Below are 25,888 nucleotides of genomic sequence, written 5' to 3'. Positions count from 1 at the left end.
CTTTGTCCTACTTATTAACTTTATGTAGCGAACACATATACCATACTCTAGGCCAGAGACTCTTCTAAGCATTTTGCAAATGCTAACTCATGTAATTCTCATAGCTCTGTAATAGTAGGTGTGAAGTAGATACTGTTATTATTTCCTCTTTCCAAATGAGGCAACTGAAGTCATTGTGGAATATACTTCATGTGCGCTGTTCCTTCTCTCCCTGTCATACATCGGGATTTCTCTGCCCACATTGTCCTGTGAGCCTCAGTTCCACTGTGTACTCTTAGCATCTTTTAAAATATATAATGCTTACTATATTATACAGGGCGGGGTAAAAGGGTTACAGTTGTTTGTATGGAAAATAATAGAATAATTTATAAGTAGCACTAAAAGAATAAACTCCGTGTTTCATACACTAACAACTGTAAACCTGCTTCTGCCTCACCCTACAGAGTAAATACTGTGTCTTCCCCAAAGTAAACTTGGGAAAGTTGCTTAATTTTCATTTCTTCCCTCTGTAAAGAGTGTCTGGTGATGCTTACCTCACAGAGTGGCCGTGAGGATTAAATGCCACGCTATTTGGACTGTATGCTTAGAACATGAGCTTTGCCAACCTGGACTTTGTATACTCCTTGACGCTGTGACCACACAGGGCAGCAGTTGTCCTGTGGGAGACTGAGGGGAAGGGAGAGAAGGAAAACCAGGATGATCCAAAGTCAAGGTCGGTGAGGGAGGAAAGGCTCGGCACTCCCAAATGCCTCATAATGGTCTGAGCAGATGACAGCTGAGCACAGAGGGATGGGTTTGCTCATGGTGACATTTTTGAGACCGGCTTCTGCAGGCTGTGGTGATGTGGGGAGGAGGCAGCAAGTGGTTGAGGATGAGTAGGTGGGAGGGAAATGAAAGGCTGAGGGTGTCATCATGCCTTCTTTCAGGAAAGGAAGAGGGCAGCGAGGGCGGCCGCAGGGCCAGAAGAAGGGTTCTTGGTGCGGGTGCGAGGGAGTGTGACCGTAGGCAGGGGGGGTAATGCCTTGGAAGAGCATGTCTGGGGAGAATGCCCCTTCCCTCTCCTGGCTGAAGCTTGGTCCATGCTCAGAACCCTTGTTGCCCCCTTGGGAACTTGGCTCCATTAATTCTGTCACCTGCTTGCCGCTGGGGCATCCTAGTTGGCTTTGGGGTCAGTTGGGGTTTTTGGGTAATGTATTTAAATAAACTGTCTGAGCTACAGTTCCCTCATCTGTCAAATGAGGGGAATTCTGTGAACATGAAATGAAATGACTTTGGTTAAGTGCCAACTATTAGTATCTTAACTGTTGTGTCCTTTTAACGATCTCTTAGAGACATGATGGAAGAGAAGAGGAAAGGGTAGATCTTGTAGTGGTTTTGACTGGGAGAAGGGAAGAATTTGGGCATGTGCCTGTGGAATGGCTGCTCTCTTCTCCATAAAGCAGTGGGACAGTTGTCCCCTGGGGTGAGGGGAATGGGAAAAGTTTGTAGTCCCACGGAGGCCACCAGGTTCTCTCCACAGAGATACACAGGAGAACTGAGATGTAGCGGTGAAGGTCTGGCTAGGCAGCAAGAAGACAGTATTGTTTTTGGACCTTCTGCAGCCAGGTCTGCAGGGTTAGGGAAGGTATGAATAGAACTGAGGGCTGACAGAAATGTCAAGGGGTGTATGGAAGGGTCGGGGGGTAGGAGGAGAGAGGAGGGGACGGGGAGAGATCCCCTGGTGAATTGACCTCCAGGGTAGTCTAGTCAGACGGGAGCTGATGGCCTGGGGACAGTTGGCAGGTCTGAAAGTCCTGTGGTGATGGTGAGGATGCAGAGCGGGTTCCTGGGAGCAGGGTGGGGGCCCAAAGGTTGTGGCCAGAGGGGAATATTATACCGTTAGATGAAGCAGTTTTAAGTGACTGGGGCGAGGGAATGGCCAGGTCACCCCGAGTACTACATGCTTTCATTTATCTGTTTTTCTTCTGTTCTTTACCCCGAACATCCACCCCATCCCTCGAGTAGCGTTAGTCTTTACACGGCTTGCTGTGGGGCATGTATCAGTGAATACGTTCAGCACACGTTTTTCACTGCTCTTTTGTGTTTGTAATATTTTTAATGGATACAATGTGTCCATTTATCTTTGCACATGTACCTTTGTATTCCTTTAGATTTTTCCCTGGGATGAATTTTCAAACGTGAGGTTACTGACAGTGGAGTGGTCTCAGTTGGTGTGAATGGTTTGGGGGTGTCTTGATCTGTCATTGGTTGTCTGTTGCGGGGAGATTGGCCCTGCACAGGGAGGGGAGGCAATAGGGAAGAAAGCAGAGCGTTCAGTCAGAGTCTGCGTGGGGGCTTTATGTGACTGGCCGCGCCAGGGCCACCTTGTGTCCTCCCGGGCTGTGGGTGCCGGAGACGGAGACCGGCGGGCGTTTGCACCTGTGGTCGCGTGCACGGAGTTCTGCTTGGCTTGGTCTCTGAAGCCCTCTTTGGGGGGCTGTCATCAAGAAGGTGACCAAGTGAAGACGTGGGTCTAAGAAGGGAAGGCGACAACACGAGGGCGTCCACATCTCTGTTCCAGAGCCTCAGGGGGCAAGGACAGAGCCATTTCATCTTTAGAGACTAAAGGGTTTAATTATTTTCATTATAATCCTCATAGTGTTCGTGTTTTGAACAATTTTAACCATAAAGGGACACATGGTTTAGATAATTATTTAAGCTGATTTCATTAGCAAATTTTCATTTAGATAATTATAGTCAGTGATTTCATTAGCAAATGTTACCATTAATAACACTTTCGTACACTTATGATTGTAATGGTTCTCTTTTTTTTTCTTTTAACAGAAAAAATACAGAAAGGGATTTATTGATGTTTCAAAAATAAAGTGTGTGGAAATAGTGAAGAATGACGACGGTGCCATTCCCTGCCAAAATAAATACCCATTTCAGGTAGGCCGGAAGTGTTCTAATGGCAGTCTAATTCAGGCTTTTCGTCATGCTTATCATTTGGCATTACAGTTCCCCGTCCTTGCTTTAGTGATTGATTAAAAAAATCAGCTTTATTGAGGTATGTAATTGACACCTAGGAATTGCATGTATGTAGCATGTAAAACCTGGGTGTTTGGTATGTGTATGCATTGTGCAGCGATCACCACAATCAGGTAATTAACATATCCCTTGCTTCCCGCAGTTACCAGTTTCTTTTTTCTTTTTGTGGTGAACACACGGCATCTGTGCCTTCCTAGCAGATTCAGCCACCGCACCGTACTGTGTGCAGGTCTCCCGAACTCTCCTCCTGCGCGTCTGAAACACTCGGAACTGTTGGCAGCCGGAAGGGCAGCAGGCGTTAGCTGGGTAGAGTCAGATCCGACCTTGGTTCAGCAACCTCAGTACTTTGAGTAATGGCTAAGAGAGAATTCAGGGCCAAGACCCAAACTAGAAGAGAAAGTTTATTTAGAAAGTCACAGAGTGAGCTGCAGGAGACATGGGCTCAGGAAACAAGTTACAGAAGCAAAAGAAGGGGCCCTTGGAGCTTAGGAGAAAGAGAGAAGCAAGGAAAACGTGTGTGTTGGGGGAGGGTGCGGAGGATAGGTGCGGGAAAGGTGAGGGCCTGCTCCCCAGAGAGGGTCACTGGGTCCTCTGACTTAAGGACATTTATCTGAAGGTCTCAGGGGCAGATTCTAATAGAACATTCATCAGCTTTTCCTGTGTTCCCTTGCAGGGTTGTGGTCTCTGAGTGGTTGGCATCAGGGTAGGGTGTCATTTGTCAGTGTAGCTGGTTCAGAGGTCTGGTTTTGCTGCTTTTCTGGGCCTGGACCTGAAACACAACTGAGGCCCAGATGTATTTGATGTGGGTCAGAACCTCACTGTCCTGGAGGCTTAATGCTTACGGCTGTTCTCCGGCTCCCATGTTCGTTCCTGATCCAAGGCGGCCAAACCCACATGACTGACAACGTGCTGGGGGAGGGGAGGTCAGAGGAGGGTCTAAACGGCATGGTCAGCAATATGAAAGGTCAGGGGTACTAAACTGCGTGACCAGAGACACGCTGGGGGAGGAAAGATTACGCTGGGGGCAAGGTCCTTGATTTCTCAGTTTTGTCTGTCACCAGGCACGAGGGCTTTCCTGGCCTCTTGTCCTTTCTCTGTTAATGCCCGTCTGACTTCCTGTCACAGTGTGCTTTGACCAACACTTCCCTATTGTCCCACCCCCAGTCCCTGACTGCCACCGTTCTGTTCTCTGCCACTATGAGTCCAACTAGTTTACATTCCACACATTCGTGAGGTCATGCATGTGTCTGGCTTATTTCACTTAGCATGATGTCTTCTAGGTTCATGCCTGTTGTCAGGAATCACAAGATTTCCTTCTTTCCTTTGAAGCTGAATAATCTTCCATCGTCTGTAGACACGACCCATTTTCCTTGTCCATTCACCTGTCAGTAGATGTTGTTTTCATACGTTGGCTATTGCAAATAATGCTGCAGTGAATGCTGCAGTGCAGAGATGTCTCCGAGAGCCGAGTTCATTTCCTTCACACGAACACCCAGAAGTGGGGTTGCCGAATCACATGGTAGTTGACTTCTAGGTTCATTTGTAGTTGGACAGTAATTGCTTTTCATCATGAATGGTTTAAGTCTTCGTTGAAACATTTTCTTATTATTGTTTTTGGTCTGTTAGATTCTGCCCATGCCTTGAGTTGCTAAGCCCCAGACCTAACTTGCTGTTATTCAGATTTATCCCAGAGCAGTTAGGAGAAGGAGTGGAGGCTGAGATTGAGTTGTACACTTAAAGCCAGTAAGGTTTTGTAAACCAATGGCACTCCAATAAATTGAGTTAATAAAAAAAAGAAAGAAAAAGAAAAAACTGGGATGGAATGTTCTCTGTGAAGCTGAGAATCTGAGAAGGGGCAGGAGTGAGCCACTTGGACAGACATAAGATCAAAAGGCTGCTTGTGATGCAAAATACAATGTTAGCATCATACAGAGATTAAGGTGCGCCTTTGAAAAGGCTGTTTTTTCATGTTTTCCTTCATGAGGATCCTGTTATATAAGGGAGGTAAATACACTGTTCCCATTTATGACAGGAAACTGTGGTTCCTAAATGTTCAATGACATGTCCAAGGTCATTCTGAGAATGAAAAACCTCTGCAGAACGCACACTCACACCTTGCCAGTCCCTGGGAGCATCAGCGTGGCCATCCGTGGCACTCTCTGCAGGCTCGTGTTGCGCATGTGCCTTGAGAATGAGGGGTCCAGAGCTGGGCCCTGGTCCTCCAGACCTTGCAGCAGACGGCACAGGACCTCACCACCCGCTTCCTTCTCTGGTTGAGGACGTTTTTATGCTTTCCTTTGACTAATTGATGTTCCCAGTGCAGATGGCCTTTTAGCCATGGCTATCTCTCAGGTACTAGGGGGAAGTTGCAAAAATCTTTTCAGCATAGTATCACAGTGGAGATACTGGTTGTTTTTAATTGCTACTGTAAATTTATCAATTGCATTTGAAATACACGTTTACCAGTTGGGGCCATTAACATGACCAGAAAGTCATAAACTAGGGGATTCAAGCTTTAAAACCACATCTAGATTATTTTCACTCAAGTGGCAACAACACAATAGGAGGAAGGACTACATTTAATTTCCTTTTCCCAATTCCTCATTTTATATTTAGCATTTTTTTCTTTTCATGAAGAGCAGGGATAATATGGTGCTTAACGAGGCAACTCTGAGGCCACACCTCCTGATTCGCCACCAATGGACTCTGGGACCTTGTACAGGCCACCGAAGTGCTGTATGTCTGTGTCCTTTTCTGAAAAACGGGAATAATAATGATAATAGTACTCACTCCCTAGGGTTGTCGTAATGACTAAGGTGATATATGAATAGTTTAATACACAGTGAGAGCAAGACGAGTGTTGGTTGCTGTTATTGTTACTGTTCCTGCTCTCACTACTACTGCTAATACCACGGCCACCTCGGGTGGAGAAGTGCGCCTGTTTAAATCTTGTACTTGATTAAGTGTTCTAAGTAAGTGAGTAGTTTTGTTTGAAGTATAGCAGAAAACCTCTTCTACCACACTTATGATGCTATTAGACATGTCGGAGGTGGCCGGCGGCTGTGGGGAGCTATGGCTGTCATGAGGCAAGACCCAGGACTAGAAGTTTCGCTGTCCGAGAGAAAGAGATCTGATCCGGAAGCCATGGGTCGGATTTTAGAATGATGAGGAAAACAGGAGAACAGAAAGCATTCCACCCCAGACCCATTTTCAATTGCTAAGATGAAAAACTACAAGAAAAGTTCAAAAACTGTCTTAAAAATTAAGAAGAGGTCAACATGAGCTTTAACTATGTAATTTAAACCAGCAAGATTTGAAAGATGAAAGATATTCTGTTATTATAACTTAAGGATAGCTTAAAGTTTGGCTCCTAGTTTCACATGTTACAGTGAGAGTTTGCATTATGCGCACATGCAAGGCAAAAAAAAAAAGGAAAAGTGGAAGTAGACGTTTTCAGAGGAGGCTGCTTCTCGCCTCAGCTGTTCCCGTCCCAGGAAGGAACCGAGAACATGGAAGGAGGAGCCAGCTGCTTCTGTAGTGGAGTCTTCTGACGTCACTGGGGGATCCCCAGGAGGTGGCCTTTTCCCCCTGACTTTTGAACCCAGATCTGTCTAACAGTCGCTTGAATAAATGAATGAAGACATAAATAGAGTGGAGGGTAGCTACTAAGTAGGAGTGTTGCTAAGGGAGAGTGTGTTTCCTCCTTATTGAAATGGCTTCTGCGCCTCGAGGTCTGCGGAGCTCCTCCCGTCCCTGCCAACCTCGGCTGTGCCAGGATGACTCAGCAGCAGGCAGGCACGTGAGAAACATGGCTGCCTGCGTGCACTCTGTCACTGTCAGCTGTCATGTGGATGGCACAGAAAGTGGCCTCCAGGTGTGTCCAGGGCTTGCTGGGAGGAGGATATGGGACCCCAGATAGCTCACCCACTGCCTTGCCTGAGATACCAAATTCATGTTTTTTATCTGGGTAGAGGGTGCTACCTCTAGAAATTTTTTCTAGAAATACGAACACCCCAAGTTAGCTAGGTAACAGATCTCGTCTTAGCTGTCGGAACTCTGCATTTGGATGCGTTCTCTACTGATGAGCTTGTCTTCGTCAGACCTGAATGAAGCTACAGGCTCCCAGGAGTGATGTGAGATGAGTTTTGAGAAATTAGACTGGAGCCCAAAAAGGCAGATTCTAGCAGGGAAACAGTCTGGGGTCACTAGGAAGGGGTTTGGAGGACACATGAATAAGAAGAGCCTTTTGGGGGTCAAACAGGTCCTGCTCAGATGAATCGATCTCACCTGCTTTGGTTTTCTCATCTGGAAAGTGAGGGTCCTATTGCTGGTAGAAACATGGGCTGCCATGTGGATTAAATGAGGCAGTGCATGTCAAGGCTTAGCCTGGTGTAAAGCCTCAGTAAAATGAATTATTGTCATGAATTACTACAATGCGCCCAGGTTTCTGGAAGGTTCAAAGTCCCAGCAGTTCTTTCCAGGTACCCGTGTGTCAATTCACAATGTTTCATGGTGCATTTCTTACCTAATTCTTATGTACAGAGTTGATTGCATTGATGGACCTGGATAAGGTGTTAAGATTCTGACACCCAGTTCTAATGTGCGTGTGTTTTAACACACCACCAAATAATTTCCCAACACCAGCTGGGGGTTCTACAATTCATTTCAGTTCTTGCACCAGCTAACCAAAGACAGCATTGATTCCACAGGTTACGGGCTCGGTCCCACAAGACTGGCCCCACTTCAGATGCCAGTCGCAGCTCCAGGCTATCGCCTGTGCTTCTGATCTACTACTGCCCAGAGAGCAGAGGTTCGCAGTCTCCTCTTAGGGTTTGAATAATTAGCTAGAGTAGCTCACAGAACTCTGAGAAATATTCTACTTCCTAGGTCACCCATTTATTATAAAAGGTCAAACTCAGGAACAGCCAGAGGGAAGAGATGCATAGAACAAGGTTTAGGGAAGGGATTCAGAGCTTCCAGGCCCCCTCCAGGTGCACTGCTCTCCCCAGATCTCCACATTCATTAACCAGGAGCCCTCCAAACCCTCTCCTTTTAGGGCTTTGATAGAGGCTTCATGACAGAGGCATGACTGATGGCATCGTTGGCCATTGGTGATTGAACTCAGTCTCCAGTCCCCTGCTCCTCCCTGGAGGTGGTGGGGTGGGGTGAGGTGGGGCGAGGTGGGGACTGGAAGTTCCAACCCTTTAACCACAAGGTTGGCTCCATTGGCATCCAGCCCCCATCCTTAGGTGCTTTCCAAAGGCTCTCATTAGCACAACAAAAGACACCTTTATCACTGAGCACAGGATATTCCAAGGGTTTTAGGATTTCTGTGCCAGGAACCAGGATGAAAACCAAACAGGTATTTCTTATTATTGATAGCAGTATCACAGCTGTGAGAGTCATGGACCAAGCAAGACACGTACATCCCCACATCTCGCTTAGCGCTGTATAGTTGCCTCTCTATCACGTCTCACTTTGTCTTGTTATAGAGTATTTCTCCCATACGTATCTTGAAAATAGGCTTCATGTTGGATGTATTTTTATATCTATGTAGTTCCAGCAAAGTGCCGGGATGATGAATGAATCACTGAATGAAATATAACACTATTTGTTCTATGGTGTTCACATTGCTGTTGGACTGCATTTATTGGATTGAAATGAATGGGAAGGAATGATCTGTTGATGATGGCCAGGAGTAGCCACCTACCAGTGAAAGACTTATTCGTGTTCACTCCAGTGTCTGGTGATGTGGGGAAGGGAGGTTTCTAGCCATATATGTTTTTGAGACAATCAAGGTGTTTCTGCCTTGTGAAAGACCAAATTCTTGGGTTAGTCTCCCAGATTTAATTTGATTATTAATCCTAAAAATATGAATATTAAGACCATTTAGTTCCTCGACAGAAGTTACATCTACAAGAGAGAGGCACTGTGGTTAAATGTTTAGGCTTGGGAATCAGGATCGTGGCCTTCTGGAATACCAGCCAAATGATGATTGAGGCAGGTTAAGTCGCACAGGGCACCATTTGCAGTGCATTCTTTGTGAATGGTGTCCTCTGCAGTTATAGAGGCTGCATGAGGCTGCACGAGTAGGCCTTAGTCTCCCCCCCTGTAAAATACTGATACGTTGATGGTAGGACCCTGGAGTTAAGATTTGTAAAGCACATAGCATAGAGTTAGGGTGGTCAGTGCCTAACAGTTAACTACTGCAATTATTTATAGTAGCAAAGGAGGGTATATAGGAGTGTTGCTAAAAGAGTAGTCAATTTATCTATCTATTATTCAGGAAAATACTAGATTAGAATAATCTCTGTTACACCAGGGTTCCCTAAGGAGCTTCAGTTATCTAGGCCACAGGATATACAGATTAGTGAAGCATTCTGGCCTCTGTATAATTTTTCTTCTATAAACACTGTCCTTGGCAAAATGTGTATCCTACTCAATGTCGGCATGAAGAAGTAGATGTGTTTTGTAAGGCAGGAATCTGGGTTCTTTGGTGCAAGGTAATTGACTTTCACTGAGTCATTTTGGAATCATTTACTGGCGTCTGTGGTACCAGGAGCTCTGTGCTAGACCAAGTGCTGTGTCTGCCCATTTCTCATCGACTTCATCTTATTTTTTTATTTTAGGTTGTCCACGATGCTAACACACTTTACATTTTTGCACCTAGTGCACAAAGCAGGGACCAGTGGGTGAAGAAGTTAAAAGAAGGTAAACTCCTATAATAAAATATTAATCTCTACATAATTTTAAGATAGAACATTGTTACTACTAAAACAAACACAGCTAATGTATCTTGCAGTTATAATCTTTCAATATATAACAAGAGTTTCTCCAGAGATACGTTGTTCCTCTAAGTGATGCATATTGAGGACAACTTTTTTTGCAATCTAATTCCTTCCAGTGATGTATACATAATTTCTAAGAAAAGTAGGCTTTCATATATTGCATGATATCTTTGGAAATGATCAAGCTCTGGGCTTTTATGATAACAGGGTTTATTATTTTCTAAGAAATTGCTGATGTAGTCAACAGTTGGTGTGGATGAGTTGACTTGTGCTTCAAGTGTTTAAATGGGTGATTTGCCCTGTACAATCCTCATGGCTTCTTCTGCAGAAGCAAACAGTGGTGGCTGATTTATGTGCCAGTCCATTAGAGTGCAGCAGGGATTCCCTCTGCTAACAAGGACGTTGCACCAAGAAAAGGAGGCAGCACCACGTGGGCTTTCTGATGCTGGGTTGTCTGATGTCAGGAGGGTGTTCTTGTAGGGAGTACGGTATCTGAGAAGATAAAGCGTGATCGACAGGAAGCGTTGTTGTCTATTGTTTCACTAATCATTTAATGTGTTCATGAATTCCAGAAATAAAGAACAACAACAATATAATGATTAAATACCATCCTAAATTTTGGGCAGATGGAAGTTATCAGTGTTGTAGACAAACTGAAAAACTAGCACCTGGATGTGAAAAATATAATCTTCTTGAGAGTAGTAAGTATTCATTTTACTTTATAATTACACTGTTTGTATTATTGGTATAATGAGAAGTGACATGATTTTGATTTTGATGTTGGTTAAGTATGGCCCTCACACTTTCTAGCACAGCATAAATATTGGGCATATGTATTTTGTAAGAATAATTGTATTTAATTAGCAGGTGGACCATTTAATGGAATCAATAGGTCTAATAAATTTTGGGAACCTTTTATCACAATGTGGAAGCCTGCTAAAAATGACTATTAATAAGTAAGAGCCTAATATGGTGCCGTCATCAGCTTTTTTTTCAATGTTTTTGAGGAATAATTGACATATGAAATTGTAGGCTATTTAAAGTGTTCAGGGTGGTGATTTGATGTACTTAAGCATTGTAAAAGAATTCCTCCCATTGGGCTAACTCCTCACATGTTCACCCTTTTTGTATATTGATGGGAACATTTCAGCTGTGCTGTCTTTGTAACTTTCATGTAAACACTGCAGCGTTGTTGACTGTAGTCACTGTGTATACATTAGGTCCTCAGCCTTGTTCGTCTGACAGTTGAGAGTCTGCACCCTTTTACCAACATCTCTATTTTCCTACTCACACCCCTTGGCAACCACTTATCTCCTCTTTGTTTCTATGAGTTTGACCTTTTTTGTTGTTGTTGTTAAAGATTGCACATACAAGTGATACCATGTGGTATTTGTCTTTCTCCATCTGGCTTATTTCACTTCCCGTAATACCCTCCAGGTCCATCCATGTTCAAGTGACAGTTTCCTTCTTGTTTTCAGGCTGGATAACACTCCATTCTCTGTCTCTGTCTCTCTCTCTGTCTGTTCCTGTCTTGGCTCTCGTGGACAGTGCTGCAGCAACGGGGGGAGTGCAGCTATCTTTCCGAGGTGCTGACTTCACTTCCCTTACGTGTGTACCCAGAAGTGGGGTTGCTGGGTCACGGGGTAGGCCTGCTTTTATTTTCCTGAGGAACCTCCATACTGTTTCCCACAGTGGCTGCACCAGCTGACATTCCTCCCAGCAGTGCCCGAAGGTTCCCTCGTCCCCATATTCTCGCCGCATTTGTGATCGCTTATGTTTTTGGTAACAGCCACTCTAAAAGATATGAGGTGGCATCTCATCCTAGTTGTGATTTGCATTTCCCTAATGGTTAGTGATGTTGAGCACCCTTTTATATACCTGCTGGCCATTTGTATGTTTTCTTTGGAAAAATGTCTTCTGTGCCTTTGCCCATTTTTAATTGCTTTATTATTATTATTATTATCACTATTATTTTATTGCTCCTGAGTTATATGAATTCCTCGCGTGTTCTGGATATTAGCCCCTTATCAGATATGTGGTTAATATCTCCTCCCCTTCCAAATATCTCCTCCCCTTCCACAGGCTGCCTTTCCATTTTGATGAGTCTTCTGGGCTGAGCAGAAGCTTTTTAGTTTGATGTAGTCCTACTTGTGTACGAAGAATCAGATGTGGCCCCAATCCCTATGGCATTTGCAGTCTGTGCAGAAAGACAGAAATACAAACCAGCTTCAATAGCCTTTTAAAATTCTGTTACAAATAGAGATACAAGCAACATGCACCAGAGCGAGAGAGGCAGACTAGACTTCTTGCTTTTGTGTTCATTTTCGCTTTTCCTTAAAACTCTTGGTAGATGGCATTTTGACCTATTTCTGTTGTTGTCATTTCCAGGTATCAAAAAAGCACTACCTCCAGCTCCAGAAAAAAAGAAGGTAGGTGGCCTCTGACTTTGGGAAACATTTACAGTTTATCGAGCGTGTTTGTATTCATTGATGTGATGCTGTTTGCTCCTCCCTTCGCCCTCATCATACCAGAAACAGATATGCTGTAGCTTATTTGATTTTTTTATGTGTCAAGTAATATTAAATGTATCAAATATTATCCCTGGGGCCCCTACTCTCATCTGGCACTTTGCCTGCAGGACTTTAAAGGAATATTTGGGCCTTAAAAACAGTATTGTGACAGGAGAGTGACTTCACTGATTTAATGATGTGCCTTTGAAGTGTGGGGTCTGACGGAGAACACAGGCGTTTTGGACCCAGACAGGACCAGATCCAACGTGAATCTGATATGAGTGACTTCAAGTGGGTTCCTTACACCCCTGTCTGCCTCAGTTGTACACGGGGAGTTCTATACTCTGCCTGTGGGAGCAGTATTAAGGGTCACTGAGAAAGAGTGTGCTAGGTACTAAGTGTGTGCCTTGCATGCAGTGAGTACAAAAAAAAAGGCACATTCCCCTGAGTGGGAGGAGACCTGATAAAAGCCTCCCGTCTGTGCTGTGTTTTCCCCGTGGCAGGCCGTTTGAGTGATGGGTCGCTAGTCCTCCTGGTTTTCGCTCCCATACTACCCTTCCCTCTCCCTGGAAAGCTACCCCTGACCCTGAGCAGAAGCCTCTTGACGTTTAAAGACAGCTTTTACTTATGTCCTATATTCTGAAACCCGTGAGAAGTCTAGCAGCATCAAATTCAGGGGAGGGCTCAGCAGATTATACTGAGCAGACTTGTGCTTTCTGCTGTAGTTTGTGGTGATGTGTTAATCATGCAGTGTGTTACTTCACACAAACGGAAGCTTAAACGTTCACATGCTGTCTCTTTTTCTTAGCGAAGGCCTCCCCCACCAATTCCCCTGGAAGAAGAGGATAACAGTGAGGAAATAGTTGTAGCCATGTATGATTTCTACGCGACAGAAGCACATGATCTCAGATTAGAGAGGGGCCAGGAGTACATCGTATTAGAAAAGAATGATGCTCATTGGTGGAAAGCAAGAGATAAGTACGGGTAAGTGCTTCGTCTCTGTGTGTGGTGTGCAGTGGGAGGGAGGGGTTAAGTGCGGAGTGAGAGGAGGACAATCTGTAGCTCTTGGGGAGCGAGGCTGGTTGGACTGGCCACAAATCAAAGTCCGTACTAAATCAAAGTCCGCACTATTACTTTGCAGTAACACAGTGTATTCCTGTTAGTGATGCAATGAATGTAAATGGATCAGCCACTTGTTTCCAGAAATTAGAAACATTACACTGCTTTCTTTTCTTATCCATTGTATGTTTAGCTGGATTATTTTGATCTTGAGGAAAATTGCATTTTACGTTTTACCCCCCCCCCCGAGGTGAGTTAATAATACTAGGTTTTTCTGAGAGAGAGAGACTATATGTATGTGTGTGTGAGCAGTATTTATACGAGATAATTTAGGATGCAAAGGAAATAGTTCTTTCAGTGTCGTTATGGGTAAATACGAATAAGCATAGGGATGAAGATCTTTTCGGTTTCATTCAGAAAACTGGGTGCTGTGCTTACTGTGAAATACAATCCTGTTCCTGTTCTGCATTCCCATGGGTAAGAGGAGGAGGACGTTTTGTCCTGCCCACCGCACACCCTCCCTCCAAGTCTGCTTTCTCTCCGCCCTGTCCCGCCCCAGTTCCCATTCTCCTTCCTCAGTTCCCTTCGGGAGAAGCCCTGGGAGGCTCTGGGGTGGGCAGCGCCCTCCCTGGCTCTCTTCTCAGCAACTGCATCCCGGGGGCTGGTTCGCTCTCTGCATTAGCGCCCTCTTGGGACCCCTTAACCTGCCATTCTGTGTTTACAAGAAGATTGTCGCTGCTTTCCTTCCCCAGGCACTCATAGAAGATTGCTTTTTATTTTTTATTATAGAAGTTTTCAGGAGTCCACAAAAGTACATAATAAAATAACAGAGCCACTTGTCACAACTTCAAAAACAACCAGTGTTTTGCCAATTTTCACTTACTAGTCATCCCCCTTGTTTTTTTTGGAGTATTTAGAAGTAAATCCAAATCATCAGTCGTTTCACTTCTACGTCTAACTGCTAACACTTTTTAAAAAATAACCACTGTGTCATTATCAGCCTTCACAATAATTTTTAAAAAGATCATCCGTAGACTTTCCCTAATATTTTCAGGACTGGTAGAAGGATACACATGAAAGCCCACATATCATGCATCTAAATATTTTGAAGTTACAAGCCAAGCTAACAAACCAATGCATAAAGTGTGATTTATCCTCCAGCTTGTCACATGTTCCATCTAAATGACAAGGAAGGCGAGGTTTGAGGGCAGGCTCGCGCTGGAACGTGACCATGCGCTGAGGGCCGTCTCCCCGCCTGCCTCCTTTTCCTGTTTCCTTCCCCCCCGGGCTCCACCTTCCGTGCGCCTTGTGGGACTCCCAGCCCTACATTCAAGGTCTGTCCCCATTGTTTGCAAAAGCCGCTCTCCCCCAACTTGGCCACCCCGAGATCTGGGCTTGGAAGGTGGTGCACGTGACCAGTATAGTTTTCTACCAGAGGATGAGCCCAGTGGAAAGACCCATGCAGGCCGTGGCAGGGGCAGAGAATTCTGGGGTCTTGATGGCTCAGATGATGGTCTGGTGCTCAGAGGCTGCGAAGACATGGGATTTGTCAGGCTCTTGAAAGTCTGTGGTCAGAGCAGGGCCCCTCTGGCCCAGGTCTGAAGGTGGTGCTGATGACATCATTTCCAGTTTCCCTCCATCATCTCCAGTACATATTTCTACACCTCAGTCAAGATTAAAACAAGGTCCCCACATGTGTTTTGGTTGCTGTGTCTTTTATGTCTCTCTTTTATTCTGTAACAGTCACTGTCCTTCTTTTCAATTTTGATTTATTGATGTAATCAGGTCATTTACCGTATGAAGTGAGCCACCCTCTAGATTGAGCTAATTGCTGCCACAAGGTGTCATTTAATATGTCTTCATGTCCTGTATTTCCTGTAAACTGTAATCTAGGGGCGCGATCACGTTAGAGTTGGTATCGGATCGTCCCACTTTCAGGACGTGAGGCTTCCTCGGTGGTCAGGTGCCAGCCTGATCCCGCCGTCGTGAAGCTCTTCGTCAGTGTGCGCCTCGCCTGAGGATTTGGGCTTCCGTCAATAATTATTACTTAGGTCCCGTATTTCATTAGGAATTGCAAAATGATGACTTTTAAATTGTCAGTCTGTCTGCATTTATTAATTTTCTGAAGAAGAACTGGCTCATCAACTAATTTGTTTACTTCGTGCAGCAAAGGCAAGATAACTTGTTGGTTCTTTTACCAATTTTCAAAGCAATGAGTTTTAATGAGCTTCTGCTGGTGATAACAGTGGTAACCAGTATTTTTTTAGTGTTACTGTGGATGCTTATATATTTGGCTTCCATCCATTGCAGTCATTATTATTTTTCCTTGCTTTGTCCTGTCTTAGGTCAGTGGTAGCTGTTTTGGGTTGGGGGGGGGTGGCCTTTAGTCTTTCTGAGCTTCTTTGCTTTCTGGGTAAAATAAAATGGCTCAAGTTCATCTTAGAATTTTTCTGGCCAAACCTGCACTTTGCTGTTTTTCCAAGGAATTCTGGCTCCTCTTAGTAAGAAACAGTACTGAGAGACGGCAGGCGGGGTGCTAGGGTTCTCACGGCTCCTGGTTTGTCACTGCTTCTCGGCCTTTCCCAAGGCAGCAGGGCTACATGCGTCCTTCGTGCATGTGTGTAGGAGTTCTTACTAATAGTTCAAACTCAAACTGAAGCCTGCAAAGTTTTTACTCAGTTTTTAAATTGTATACGTGTATCTCTTTCACGTGAAAAATCTTGGCTTCTACCAAGATTCCACCCATTGTGAGTGCTTCTCTTTTTTTTTAAATAAGATTTTATTTCTTTATTTTCAGAGAGGGAAAAGGATGGAGAAAGAGAGGGAAAGAAATATCAATGTGTGAGAGAAATATCAATCAGCTGCCTCTCACATGACCTCGAACTGGGGACCTGGCCTATAACCCAGGCATGTGCCCTGACTGGGAATCAAACCAGCAAACTTTTGGTTCGCAGGTTGGCGCTCAGTCTGCTCAGCCACACCAGTCAGGGCTGCTTCTTAAACTGCAATGTGGGTGAGAGTCATATAGGATAAAATCAGAGGTCTCTTGGCCTCACATAAGCCTTCTCAATTCAGATCTCTTGGGGTATGACCCGAGGATTTGCGTTTTTAACAAGTGCCGTGATGATATTGATATAAATGTGGAGAACTGCCCTCTAGGAAATAATGTTGTACATGGGTGCTGAGGTGTTGGGGTGGTGGGTGTTTTATCCAACACTTTAGCTTTTCTTAAGTAATCGTTTCTTTCAAACATCCCAAGAAATTCCAAATTCAAGAGAAGCATCATGGAATGTTGGAAAGGGCTGTCTATTGTGAGTTCCAAGAAGGTATCGAATGTGGGCCCTGTTGCTGGCTAGCTTTGGGGCCTTGCGAAAGTCTCTTAATCTTTCTAAGCCTTGGATTCTCCACCAGGAAGTGGGTGCAATAACGCTTGCCCATCTCAGAATTTTTGTGAGGATCAAATGAGGCAGTACTTGGTAATGCATCAAATGCTGTGGATATATTGAATTATTGGCAGTCAGCTAGTTTTCCTTACTGTTGCCTAAAGCTGCTCAAAGCTTTGGGCAATATTATGCTTTAATTATTTCAAGAAGGTAATACTTTTTTCTAATAACCTCTCAGTAAGATCATTTTAATTTACCTAAAGTATTTTTCTCATTTCTAGGAGTGAAGGCTATATCCCAAGTAATTATGTAACAGGAAAGAAATCAAACAACTTAGATCAATATGAGTAAGTAAATGTTTATTTTGTAAATGTGGAGAACCAGAAAATGTTTCATTTTCCTAATTATGTAAGGAGTTTTGGAGATTAAAGGATATCTTTCATTACATTTAGAAGGTGGTGCTAACATATTCTTAACTCAGTTCTCTAGGCTGTAAAAGATGTTGAGAGAACTAGTTTCTATAATATACTTTACCTGAAGTTACTCTTGTATAAATGGACTTATACAAACAACACAATTGAATTTATTTTAAGCAAATCACAGCTTAGCTGGCTTAAAAATACAGGCCATTGTGCATTTATTCAAGAAATCAGCATATCATTTGATTTTTTCTAAGTATGATAATATATGATTAGTATTTTAAAATTGTTTGAAGATATTATGAACTTAATAAGAAAAACTACTTGTAAATAAAATAGAATTGATCTCTGCCAACATTAATATATGTTCCTTCAGTCTTTTAAAAAACAATCATGCTGTATATACTGTTTTATATTTTGTTTACTCCAGTCAGTAGAACATTATGAGTCTATTTTCTCATGCTATTAAATATTCTTTCTAAATACTTTTATGACTGTGTTATATTTCATTCAGTCATAAATTCATCAACTATTTCCTGATATCTTAGCATGTGTCATGTGCTATGCTAGGCCTTAGGGGGCACAACCAGGCATGTGGCACACGGATGTGCTATAATTTATATGATCATCTTTTTGTTTGTGTAACATTATGTTGTGTGGGCATCTTTGCATGTAAAAAAAAATGGGAATAACCCTCTTCCTGCTTATTGTCTTAAACCAGATCTCTAGAAATCTGTGTACTCTCTAAGGGCTAGTTAGGAGCTTGCTAACACTCTTCGTGCATGCTGTCAAATTGCGTTCCAGAGAAAGCAGCGGGCTTGCTGTGTGTAGCCAGGCTCCCATGAGATGCCCCTGTATAGCAGGTACTCTTCTGTGGTCATTCGGAGGAGATGTACTGAAGTTTCCAGTTACTTCTTCAAAAACACGACCGCCACCTCTAACAACAATGAAAAGTTGTTTCCTCTGTGCATGTTGCTTCTTATAACGTGAACCTACCCTAAAAATCTAGAAAAGGATGAACAGGTTCAGAAGTCACAGCCCTTAGTGGTATGATCCCTCAGAGTTGTTTCTTAGTAGGCGAGAGTATAAAAATATGTAAATACAACAGTGTTTCTGTTTTTAAATGATATTTTTGGAAAATGTAGCCAAATCCTTCAACTGAGGGAAGACCTGAAAGGGGTCTTCCTCAGAATGTGGACCTGACTTTAAAGTGATCTGAGAGCTAACTGATGATTTAGGGAGGGGTGCGCTTCGAAACCAGATAATGCTCAGTCCAAATGTGAGAACTCCCTTGTGACCCATGGCATTACAAAGGAGGATTTTGTGACGTTTGTGATTCACTGCCATGGGTTTTTGGATGCATCTCAGTTTAGAAATTTTCTCCCTTCGGAGGGACTCTCCTGCCCCTGTGTGTGACTAAGTGAGCTGGTCGTGCCATGTCCGTGGTGTGGGAGTTGCCCCCCCCCCCCCAGCTGTGTGCTCAAAGGTCAGGGCTTCCACGTGGCACGGGGCCATGCCCAGCTGGATGCGGAAGGGGAAACCTGTTCTCAGGGTGCCAGCCAGAGTTCCCCTTCTTCTCCTGCCGTCTTTCTACTCTGGTTTGTGCCGTGTTTTGCTATTGTCTGTCCTGTCACACATGTTCAATGTTCCCAAGGTTAAAAAGCCCTTTGTTAACTATTAAATCAAGAGTTCTCCTGCTCTTCGTTTGGGCTTGGGGGCCCAGGCAGCAGCCCCATCCATGGGGCTGGACTCAGGACTGCCAGACCCGAGCTCCTGGGCCTGTTGGTAGCTGGTCAGGGCTCTCAGCACAGGAGTTCTGACCTCCACAGCCAGGTAACAGTTTGAGGAGGAAATGATCAGAGGAACTGCTGCAGGAAAGAAAGTGGGACCATCATGATGGTCAGTAAGATGTCCTCAGTGGAAAGATGTTATAGGAAGGAGGTGACAGGAGTGAAAGGCCCTTGAACAGGAAAAAGTCCAGGAGAAGCCTTTGGGTCGGTGGCATGGCTGGCAAGGGCCAGATGAGAGAGAACCAGCAAAGACTGATGGCTGGTTGATTGGTTGGTTTCTATCTTTCTTCATTTATACCTTTAAAAAATGATTTAAAAATTGTTTCTGTTATTCATAAGGCTTCTGATCAGCAGTAGGCTATTGTAGTTAAGTTTTGGGGCAAAGGGATACTCGGATTGATGGGAGGGTGGAGGTGTGTGTCCACACTCCTAACTCCTAGTGTTCAAGGGCCAGCTGTGATCTCAGGGAGAGATTGGCTGGGGAAGCAGGGAGAGGGGAGCGTCTCTGAGGATGAGGTGGTGATGGCAGTAGCCATCTCTCCTTAGGAAAGATTGCCCAAGGCTTAATAAGGGACACAGATCAGCAGGCACTTGGGGCTGTGGCACAGAGTGGTGGCAGGACCTCGTGGGAGGGCACGTCCCACTGCTTGGCCGGGGTGGGTTTCTGCAGCAGAGCCTCGGGTGACCTCCAGGGCTTGGGGCTGTGCCAGGACCAGCGAGTCCGGGGGACCCAGTAGGTCTGCTCTTCTGCTTTGCTCTGTTTCCTTCGACGCTGAAATTCCATGTGGAAGCCTCTACGATGAGTTGACATAAAATCTACTGCCTTTTGGGGAGACCGGGGCTTGGGATAAGATTTACTTTACCTAGACTAAGGACAACAACATGAAATAGCATTTCCTGTTGCATGTTTGCGTCTGTGGAGTAAAATTTATTCTTGCTTTATAGTAATAGTGAAAAATCAAAAATGATTTTTATGGTAAATAAAGAAGCTTAAATAAATTATGGCACATCCATACCATGATACAGAGGACTATATTGCTTTGCAAAGATGTCAATCATGCAATTATATGAAAAATTCAGGTTATGATACAGGAAGTGTATTCTGATCCTGCTTTTAATAAAAACATAGGAATGTTGGCATGCATGTGTCTTCCTAATGGTATGGGAACAAAATGTCTGGAAATATATACATTAAATGTTACTAGTGGTTGTCCATATTACTGAGATTGTGAGTTGTGTCATATTCTCATTCATTGTATTTGTTATTGATGAGAAATATTATCTTGTTAATTCTAAAAAGAAGGAAATGTAATTTAAGAAACCCAAGGCCTTAAATGTACCTTCTCCTGTTCAGATGGTATTGCAGAAATATGAACAGAAGCAAAGCAGAGCAGCTCCTCAGAAGTGAGGTGAGTATATTTGCTTCTCTGGTTCGGTGTCAGCGCAAGTTAATTGCAGTGAATCTAGTAATTTCATGTGCCTCAGTTCTTAAAGTCTAAAAAAGTACTATAATATAAATGCAGGGTTTTGTTTTCTTTTTTTATTTCTTTAAAAAAATTTTTTATTGGTGTTCAAGTCTCCATTTTCTACCCACCTCTCTTTCCTACCCCATGTACCCCTACCTTCTGCCCTCAGTTGTACCCCTCTTTGGCTTTGTCCATGTGTCCTTTATACATGTTCCTTGATGACCCTTCCCCTCCTTTCCCCCTTTAGCCCCTCCCCCCTCCCCTCTGGTTACTGCCAGTTTGTTCTTTATTTCAGTGTCCCCGGTTATATTCTGCTTGCTTGTTTGTTTTGTTGATTAAGTTCCATTTATAGGTGAGATCATATGGCATTTGCCTTTCACAGCTTGGCTTATTTCACTCAGCATAATGCTCTCCAGTTCCATCCATGCTGTTGAGAAGGGTAGGAGCTCCTTCTTTCTTTCTGCTGTGTAGAATTCCACTGTGTAAATGTACCATAGTTTTTTGATCCACTCATTTACTGATGGGCACTTAGGCTCTTTCCAGCACTTGGCTATTGTAAATTGTGCTGCTGTGAAGATTGGGGTGCATAGATTCTTTGGCATGGATGTTTCAGGGTTCTTAGAGTGTATTCCCAACAGTGGACTTGCCTTCTTAATTATTTAAAAGTGAAAACTGGTGTATTCGTTTCCTGGGGCTGCTGTGACACAGTACCGTACACTGAGTGACTTAAACAGTAGGAATTTATTGTGTCATGGTTCTAGAAGGAGAAGTCTGACGTCAGGATGCCAGCCTCTGGGGGCCGCGAGGGAAGGGTCTGTTTCAGGCCTCTCCTTCTCGCCCTGTACGTCTGTCTCTGGGTCAACATTTCTCTTTTATAAGGACTGCAGTCATACTGGAGTAGGGCCTACCCTTAATGATCTCATTTGAACTTGAATACTTCTGTAAGTCTCCAAATAAGGTCACGTCTCAAGTACTGGGGGTGAGTGGGGACTCCAACAAGTGTTTCACAGTAGGTTAAACCCATAGCCATAGGTAATAGCTGTACCTGGGAAACATTTTCCTTACTTTATTGCTGATTTATCATTTGCTATAGTAGTAAAACATGTTTCCCCTTTCTGCTTGAAGTTATTTGTTTTAAAATAATTAACACCAGTAGCATGTCACTGATTCAAAGTCTGTGTGCCTCATGCTTTGAAAGGCCAAAACTCAAAACTTCAGAATTTGGAGAAAGGAAGGATTTATTGGTTGAAAGGCACCTACCGAGAAAATGGGAGACCAATCCTCAAATCCATCTTAAGAAAGTACAGAGTTCAGACTTCTTTTATGTCAAAGGAAGGAGAAATGGGAGGGGTACTTTTGTAAAACCCAGGAGCTAGCAGTGTTCCTCTGATGATGAGCTGTCCACAGCGAGGCGGAGTGGAAGCTGCCAGCCGAAGGCCGAGGAGAGTGCAGGTTTCAACAGGGCGGAGTCAGAGAGACCAGGCATTTCACTTTGTTACAACTGCACAACAGCTTGTAGAAATAAAGTTTTAATAAAGTGTCTAGCTGCTGTTAGAAATAAATGTGCTGAACTTCTTATGTTTTTAAAAGAGAAATAAAAGGATAAAATGTGGTCTTGAGGACGCTATAGTGGGCTGAGCGACCCAAGTCTAGTGGTGACTTTTCTAGTCTATTTTCTCATTTATAAGATGAGGAGTTGATTAAAAGATGCTCTTTATAAAAGATGCTCTCTCTGTTCTTGGCTTTTATGATCTAGCTATTTTACTTCCTAATGGTTCCTAGTCTCTTAAACTCAAGTCTAGTGGTGACTTTTCTAGTCTTTTTTCTCATTTATAAGGTGAGGAGTTGATTAAAAGATGCTCTTTATAAAAGATGCTCTCTCTGTTCTTGGCTTTTATGATCTAGCTATTTTACTTCCTAATGGTTCCTAGTCTCTTAAACTGGGGGGTTTTTTTTTTTTCTTTGGGGGGTGAAAAAGTAGACGCTCTGGCTACTTCCTAATGGTTCCTAGTCTCTTAAACTCATGCTTTCTCATTTAGTCTCCTCCTTGTTACCAACCAGTCCAGGTTTTATCAGGCACTTGTTTCTGTAGTTTATGTTGAGAGAGCAACAGCTGATGACTTTGCTTGATTCACGTGGCATAAAACCATGTGACTCCCCTGCAGGATTCTTACGTGCTTCTCTGGTGACCCCACGATGAGTGGCAGTTCTAGGGGAGTAGGTGGCTAGACCTGGGGGCTAAAATCATGGCTGTGCCTCTTATTGGCTGTGTGGCCTGGGGCCAGTCACCCAACCTTTCTGGGCCTCATGTCCTTACCTGTGAAGTAAAGCAGGGATAACAGTGATACCTACCTCCTGGGGCTGTTTTGAGGATTAAGTACCGAATTTTTCAGACTGTAAGATGCACCAGACTTTAAGACACACCTAAGTTTTAGAGGAGGAAAATAGGAAAAACAATTTTGAAGCAAATAACATAAATAACATAGCCTCCCCTCCCCCCGCCCCCCACCCCACGAGACAGGTAGGCTACATTCAGGCTATAAGACACACCCCCCTTTCCTTCAAAATTGGGGGAGTGCATCTTATAGTCCGAAAAAATTATGTAAATCTATGGATTAGAACATACTAACACAGAATGAGTCCTCAGTAAATATATGGTAGCTATTATACTTCTTACTGACTGATTAGCTGTTATGTCATTGTCCCTATTGTTCTGACCAGATGTGTTTGTGGGGTTTTATTTAATTCCAGTGTGTTTCCTATGAATAAGGATAAAATTCATTTTATTTTTTGACTAAGAAGCATACTTACATTGTAAAGCAGTCTCAGTTCTGGTCACTGACCGTGGCGCTTGGTGGAGAGGTGTTGCAGGTTCTAGGCTTCTGTTTCTTGATCTCTGGCTGAGCCTGATGAGGATTCCTCTGTTAGTGATTTATGCTGGCTCTGCTTTTTGGTTTTCTCTGCTTAAGTTACTTGTGCCCCCATCTCTCCTTTTGTAAAGAATGATATTTAACGGTGATTTCCAGGGGAATTAAGGATTTTAAAAACACTCCTGTAAAGAGCATGGAGCTATTTGTAGGAAAAATGCTATTTGGATAGAAGATGTTCTTGGGTCAGGATGAAAGCTTATAGCAAATAATAAAAATACATGAAATGAAACCTGATCATTAAAAAGTACGTTTCAGTATCCGTTTTTCCCCATGTCCAGGACTTACCGGACTTGCAGAGTCTTGTCTCCTAGTTCTGAAAGGACCCCGAGAGACTGTGTTGTCGAGGTGTCTCCTACTCTGGGCGTGAAGATTCGTGATGGGGTGGGAGGTTGCGAGTGTGCTTTCTTCAGTCCCACGGCCCAGTGGTGCCAAGTGGAAGGTCATGCGGATGAACCCCACTGCTCAGTTGTGCTTCTCCAAAGCAGATTCTCTAGGTAGAAGATAATGGTCAGAAAGTCTTAGGACTGGGTTCTTGAATCTTCCCCATGGTATTGGTATTTGATATGGAATTGAAACAATTTTGTTAACTTGGATTTTAGGATAAAGAAGGTGGTTTTATGGTGAGGGATTCCAGTCAACCAGGCATGTACACAGTCTCCCTTTATACAAAGTTTGGAGGGTAAGTGATCTCTCTCTCTCTCTCTTTTTTAAATTTACAGTTTTTCTATGAAGTTCCTATATAGTTTGTATGGATTCCTAATTTTCAAAAAATATGCTGCATTTCAGCATTAGCAAAGAAAACCTGAACTTGATTTTTAAAGTGCGCACTATTTTTTATATTCATATTTCAATAATTTTCCTCATACTTTATATGCATATACATGTATGTGTGTGTGTGTGTGTGTGTATATATATATATTTGTTGAGAATGGCTATAGAAATGTTAGTGACATTGAACAGATAGTTACTGTGCACTGAGTTAAGCACTACAGATAGCAAAGTGGACAGACCATGCCCTCCAATGGCTTAGTGGGGGCTTCAGGAGAGCAAACAGTGCGTTAGGGGAGTATATGAGGAAGTGCTGTGCTGGGAGGGCCGTGTGTGTGTGTTGGGGAGGGTGATGGGGAGAATGGGGTACACAGCCCAGGCACATCTGAGTTAGTCATTAATGTTGTCTAGTGACATTCAAGCTGAGACGGGACGGATGAGGTGGGCAAAAGTTGGACAGAGTGGAAAGGATGTTTCATACCCTGGAAACTGCCTGGGCCACGAAGTGAGGGGGCATATGGGGAGTTCCAGGAACTCACGATGGGAGGGGCGGGGTGAGGAGAGGAGAGAGAAGCCCGAGAAATATAAGTGGAGACTAGGTCATGGCAATGTCAAGGAGTCTGCGCTTTATCTTCAGAGTAACAGGAGTTCTCTTTAACAGATTTTTAAGTAAGAGATGACTCCAGAAGATCTGTGTTCTAGAAAGATATCTAAAATAGATTCTATATGTTTTTTATAAGTCTAGTTTATTCAGTTTTAGAGGTGTAAGTTCTCTAAATATTTGCAAGTTTATGCCAACAGCAGGGACTAAGCAATGGCAGCCAGGAGCTATTGTAAGACTTGTAACTGTTGGTGAATGGAGTTGGTAAACCTTCTCTTTCACAGCCTCAGGTAAAGGACCAAGAACGTTATCAGCGACCAGTTTAAAAATGTCCACCTTTCGGTGTGAAAAGCAAAGCTAATGACCATGGGGAGAAATGACACTAGTGCAGCAAATGGCAGGGGCCCCGGAGGGACCGTGCAGTGGCCTCAGAGTGAAGCTGCATGGCTGCCACTCAGTTCTGACACATTTTGATTTTTGTTATAGAGAAGGCTCATCGGGTTTCAGGCATTATCACATAAAGGAAACCACAACCTCCCCCAAGAAGTATTATCTGTCAGAAAAACACGCATTTGGTTCCATTCCTGAGATTGTTGAGTATCATAAGCACAATGCAGCAGGTAAGTGAGCTCTTCACATCGATTTCCAATATAAGGTAGTGGTTAGAATGATCAGACTCACTGTGATGAATTCTTCATTGAGTAGCTATATTTTGTAGTTAGTTGTAGAATGGGTTTGATTTAGAATTATTGCCTATTTGCGAAGTGCCAGATACAAAGAAAAATCAGGAATAATATCAAATCTCATGAAAAGTTCTGCCTGCACCTTAGGACAAGAGTCATTCTCATCATATATGGTAAATGCCGCATTTCTGGGGTTTATAGCCTTGCTGCTGAGAAAGATTCTTTGCTTGAGCAGACTCTCCTATCAGGCTCCTGAACCATAGGCCAGCTGTGCACTTTGCCGTAGAATTCAGTTGCAGCAGAAGCCCTGCTAAGTCAGTTTAACCAGCACCCCTCTACCCAGATATCACCCCTCTATCTGATATCAGGCAATATCTGATGTCTGATCACCCTCAATATCTCATCATGCTCCTCATCGCCCACCAATACCTGAGTGATGCCTGGTCACCCTGGCTTGTCTTCAG

The 25,888-nt window shown here is 43.6% G+C and overlaps 1 protein-coding gene across 4 annotated transcripts in view; it reads left to right on the top strand.

Annotated features, from left to right (window-relative positions):
• Positions 1-25,888, top strand: part of TEC (tec protein tyrosine kinase) — a 108,881-nt gene that overhangs the window by 69,832 nt on the left and 13,161 nt on the right. For all 4 annotated transcript variants that reach the window (XM_053654900.1, XM_037164810.2, XM_037164817.2 and 1 more), the window contains 9 exons: positions 2,824-2,928; positions 9,657-9,738; positions 10,388-10,516; positions 12,204-12,244; positions 13,134-13,309; positions 17,049-17,114; positions 20,331-20,385; positions 23,972-24,051; positions 25,228-25,361. In XM_053654900.1, coding sequence (XP_053510875.1) covers positions 2,824-2,928; positions 9,657-9,738; positions 10,388-10,516; positions 12,204-12,244; positions 13,134-13,309; positions 17,049-17,114; positions 20,331-20,385; positions 23,972-24,051; positions 25,228-25,361 — 868 coding nt within the window. The remainder of the gene's footprint in view (positions 1-2,823; positions 2,929-9,656; positions 9,739-10,387; positions 10,517-12,203; positions 12,245-13,133; positions 13,310-17,048; positions 17,115-20,330; positions 20,386-23,971; positions 24,052-25,227; positions 25,362-25,888) is intronic.

The sequence above is a fragment of the Artibeus jamaicensis genome, unplaced genomic scaffold (assembly GCF_021234435.1).
Source record: "Artibeus jamaicensis isolate MK-2021 breed Jamaican fruit bat unplaced genomic scaffold, CSHL_Jam_final contig_889, whole genome shotgun sequence".
NCBI lineage: Eukaryota > Metazoa > Chordata > Mammalia > Chiroptera > Phyllostomidae > Artibeus > Artibeus jamaicensis.
The sequence above is the reverse complement of the archived record's forward strand: the minus strand, read 5'-3'. Positions and strand labels throughout refer to the sequence as shown.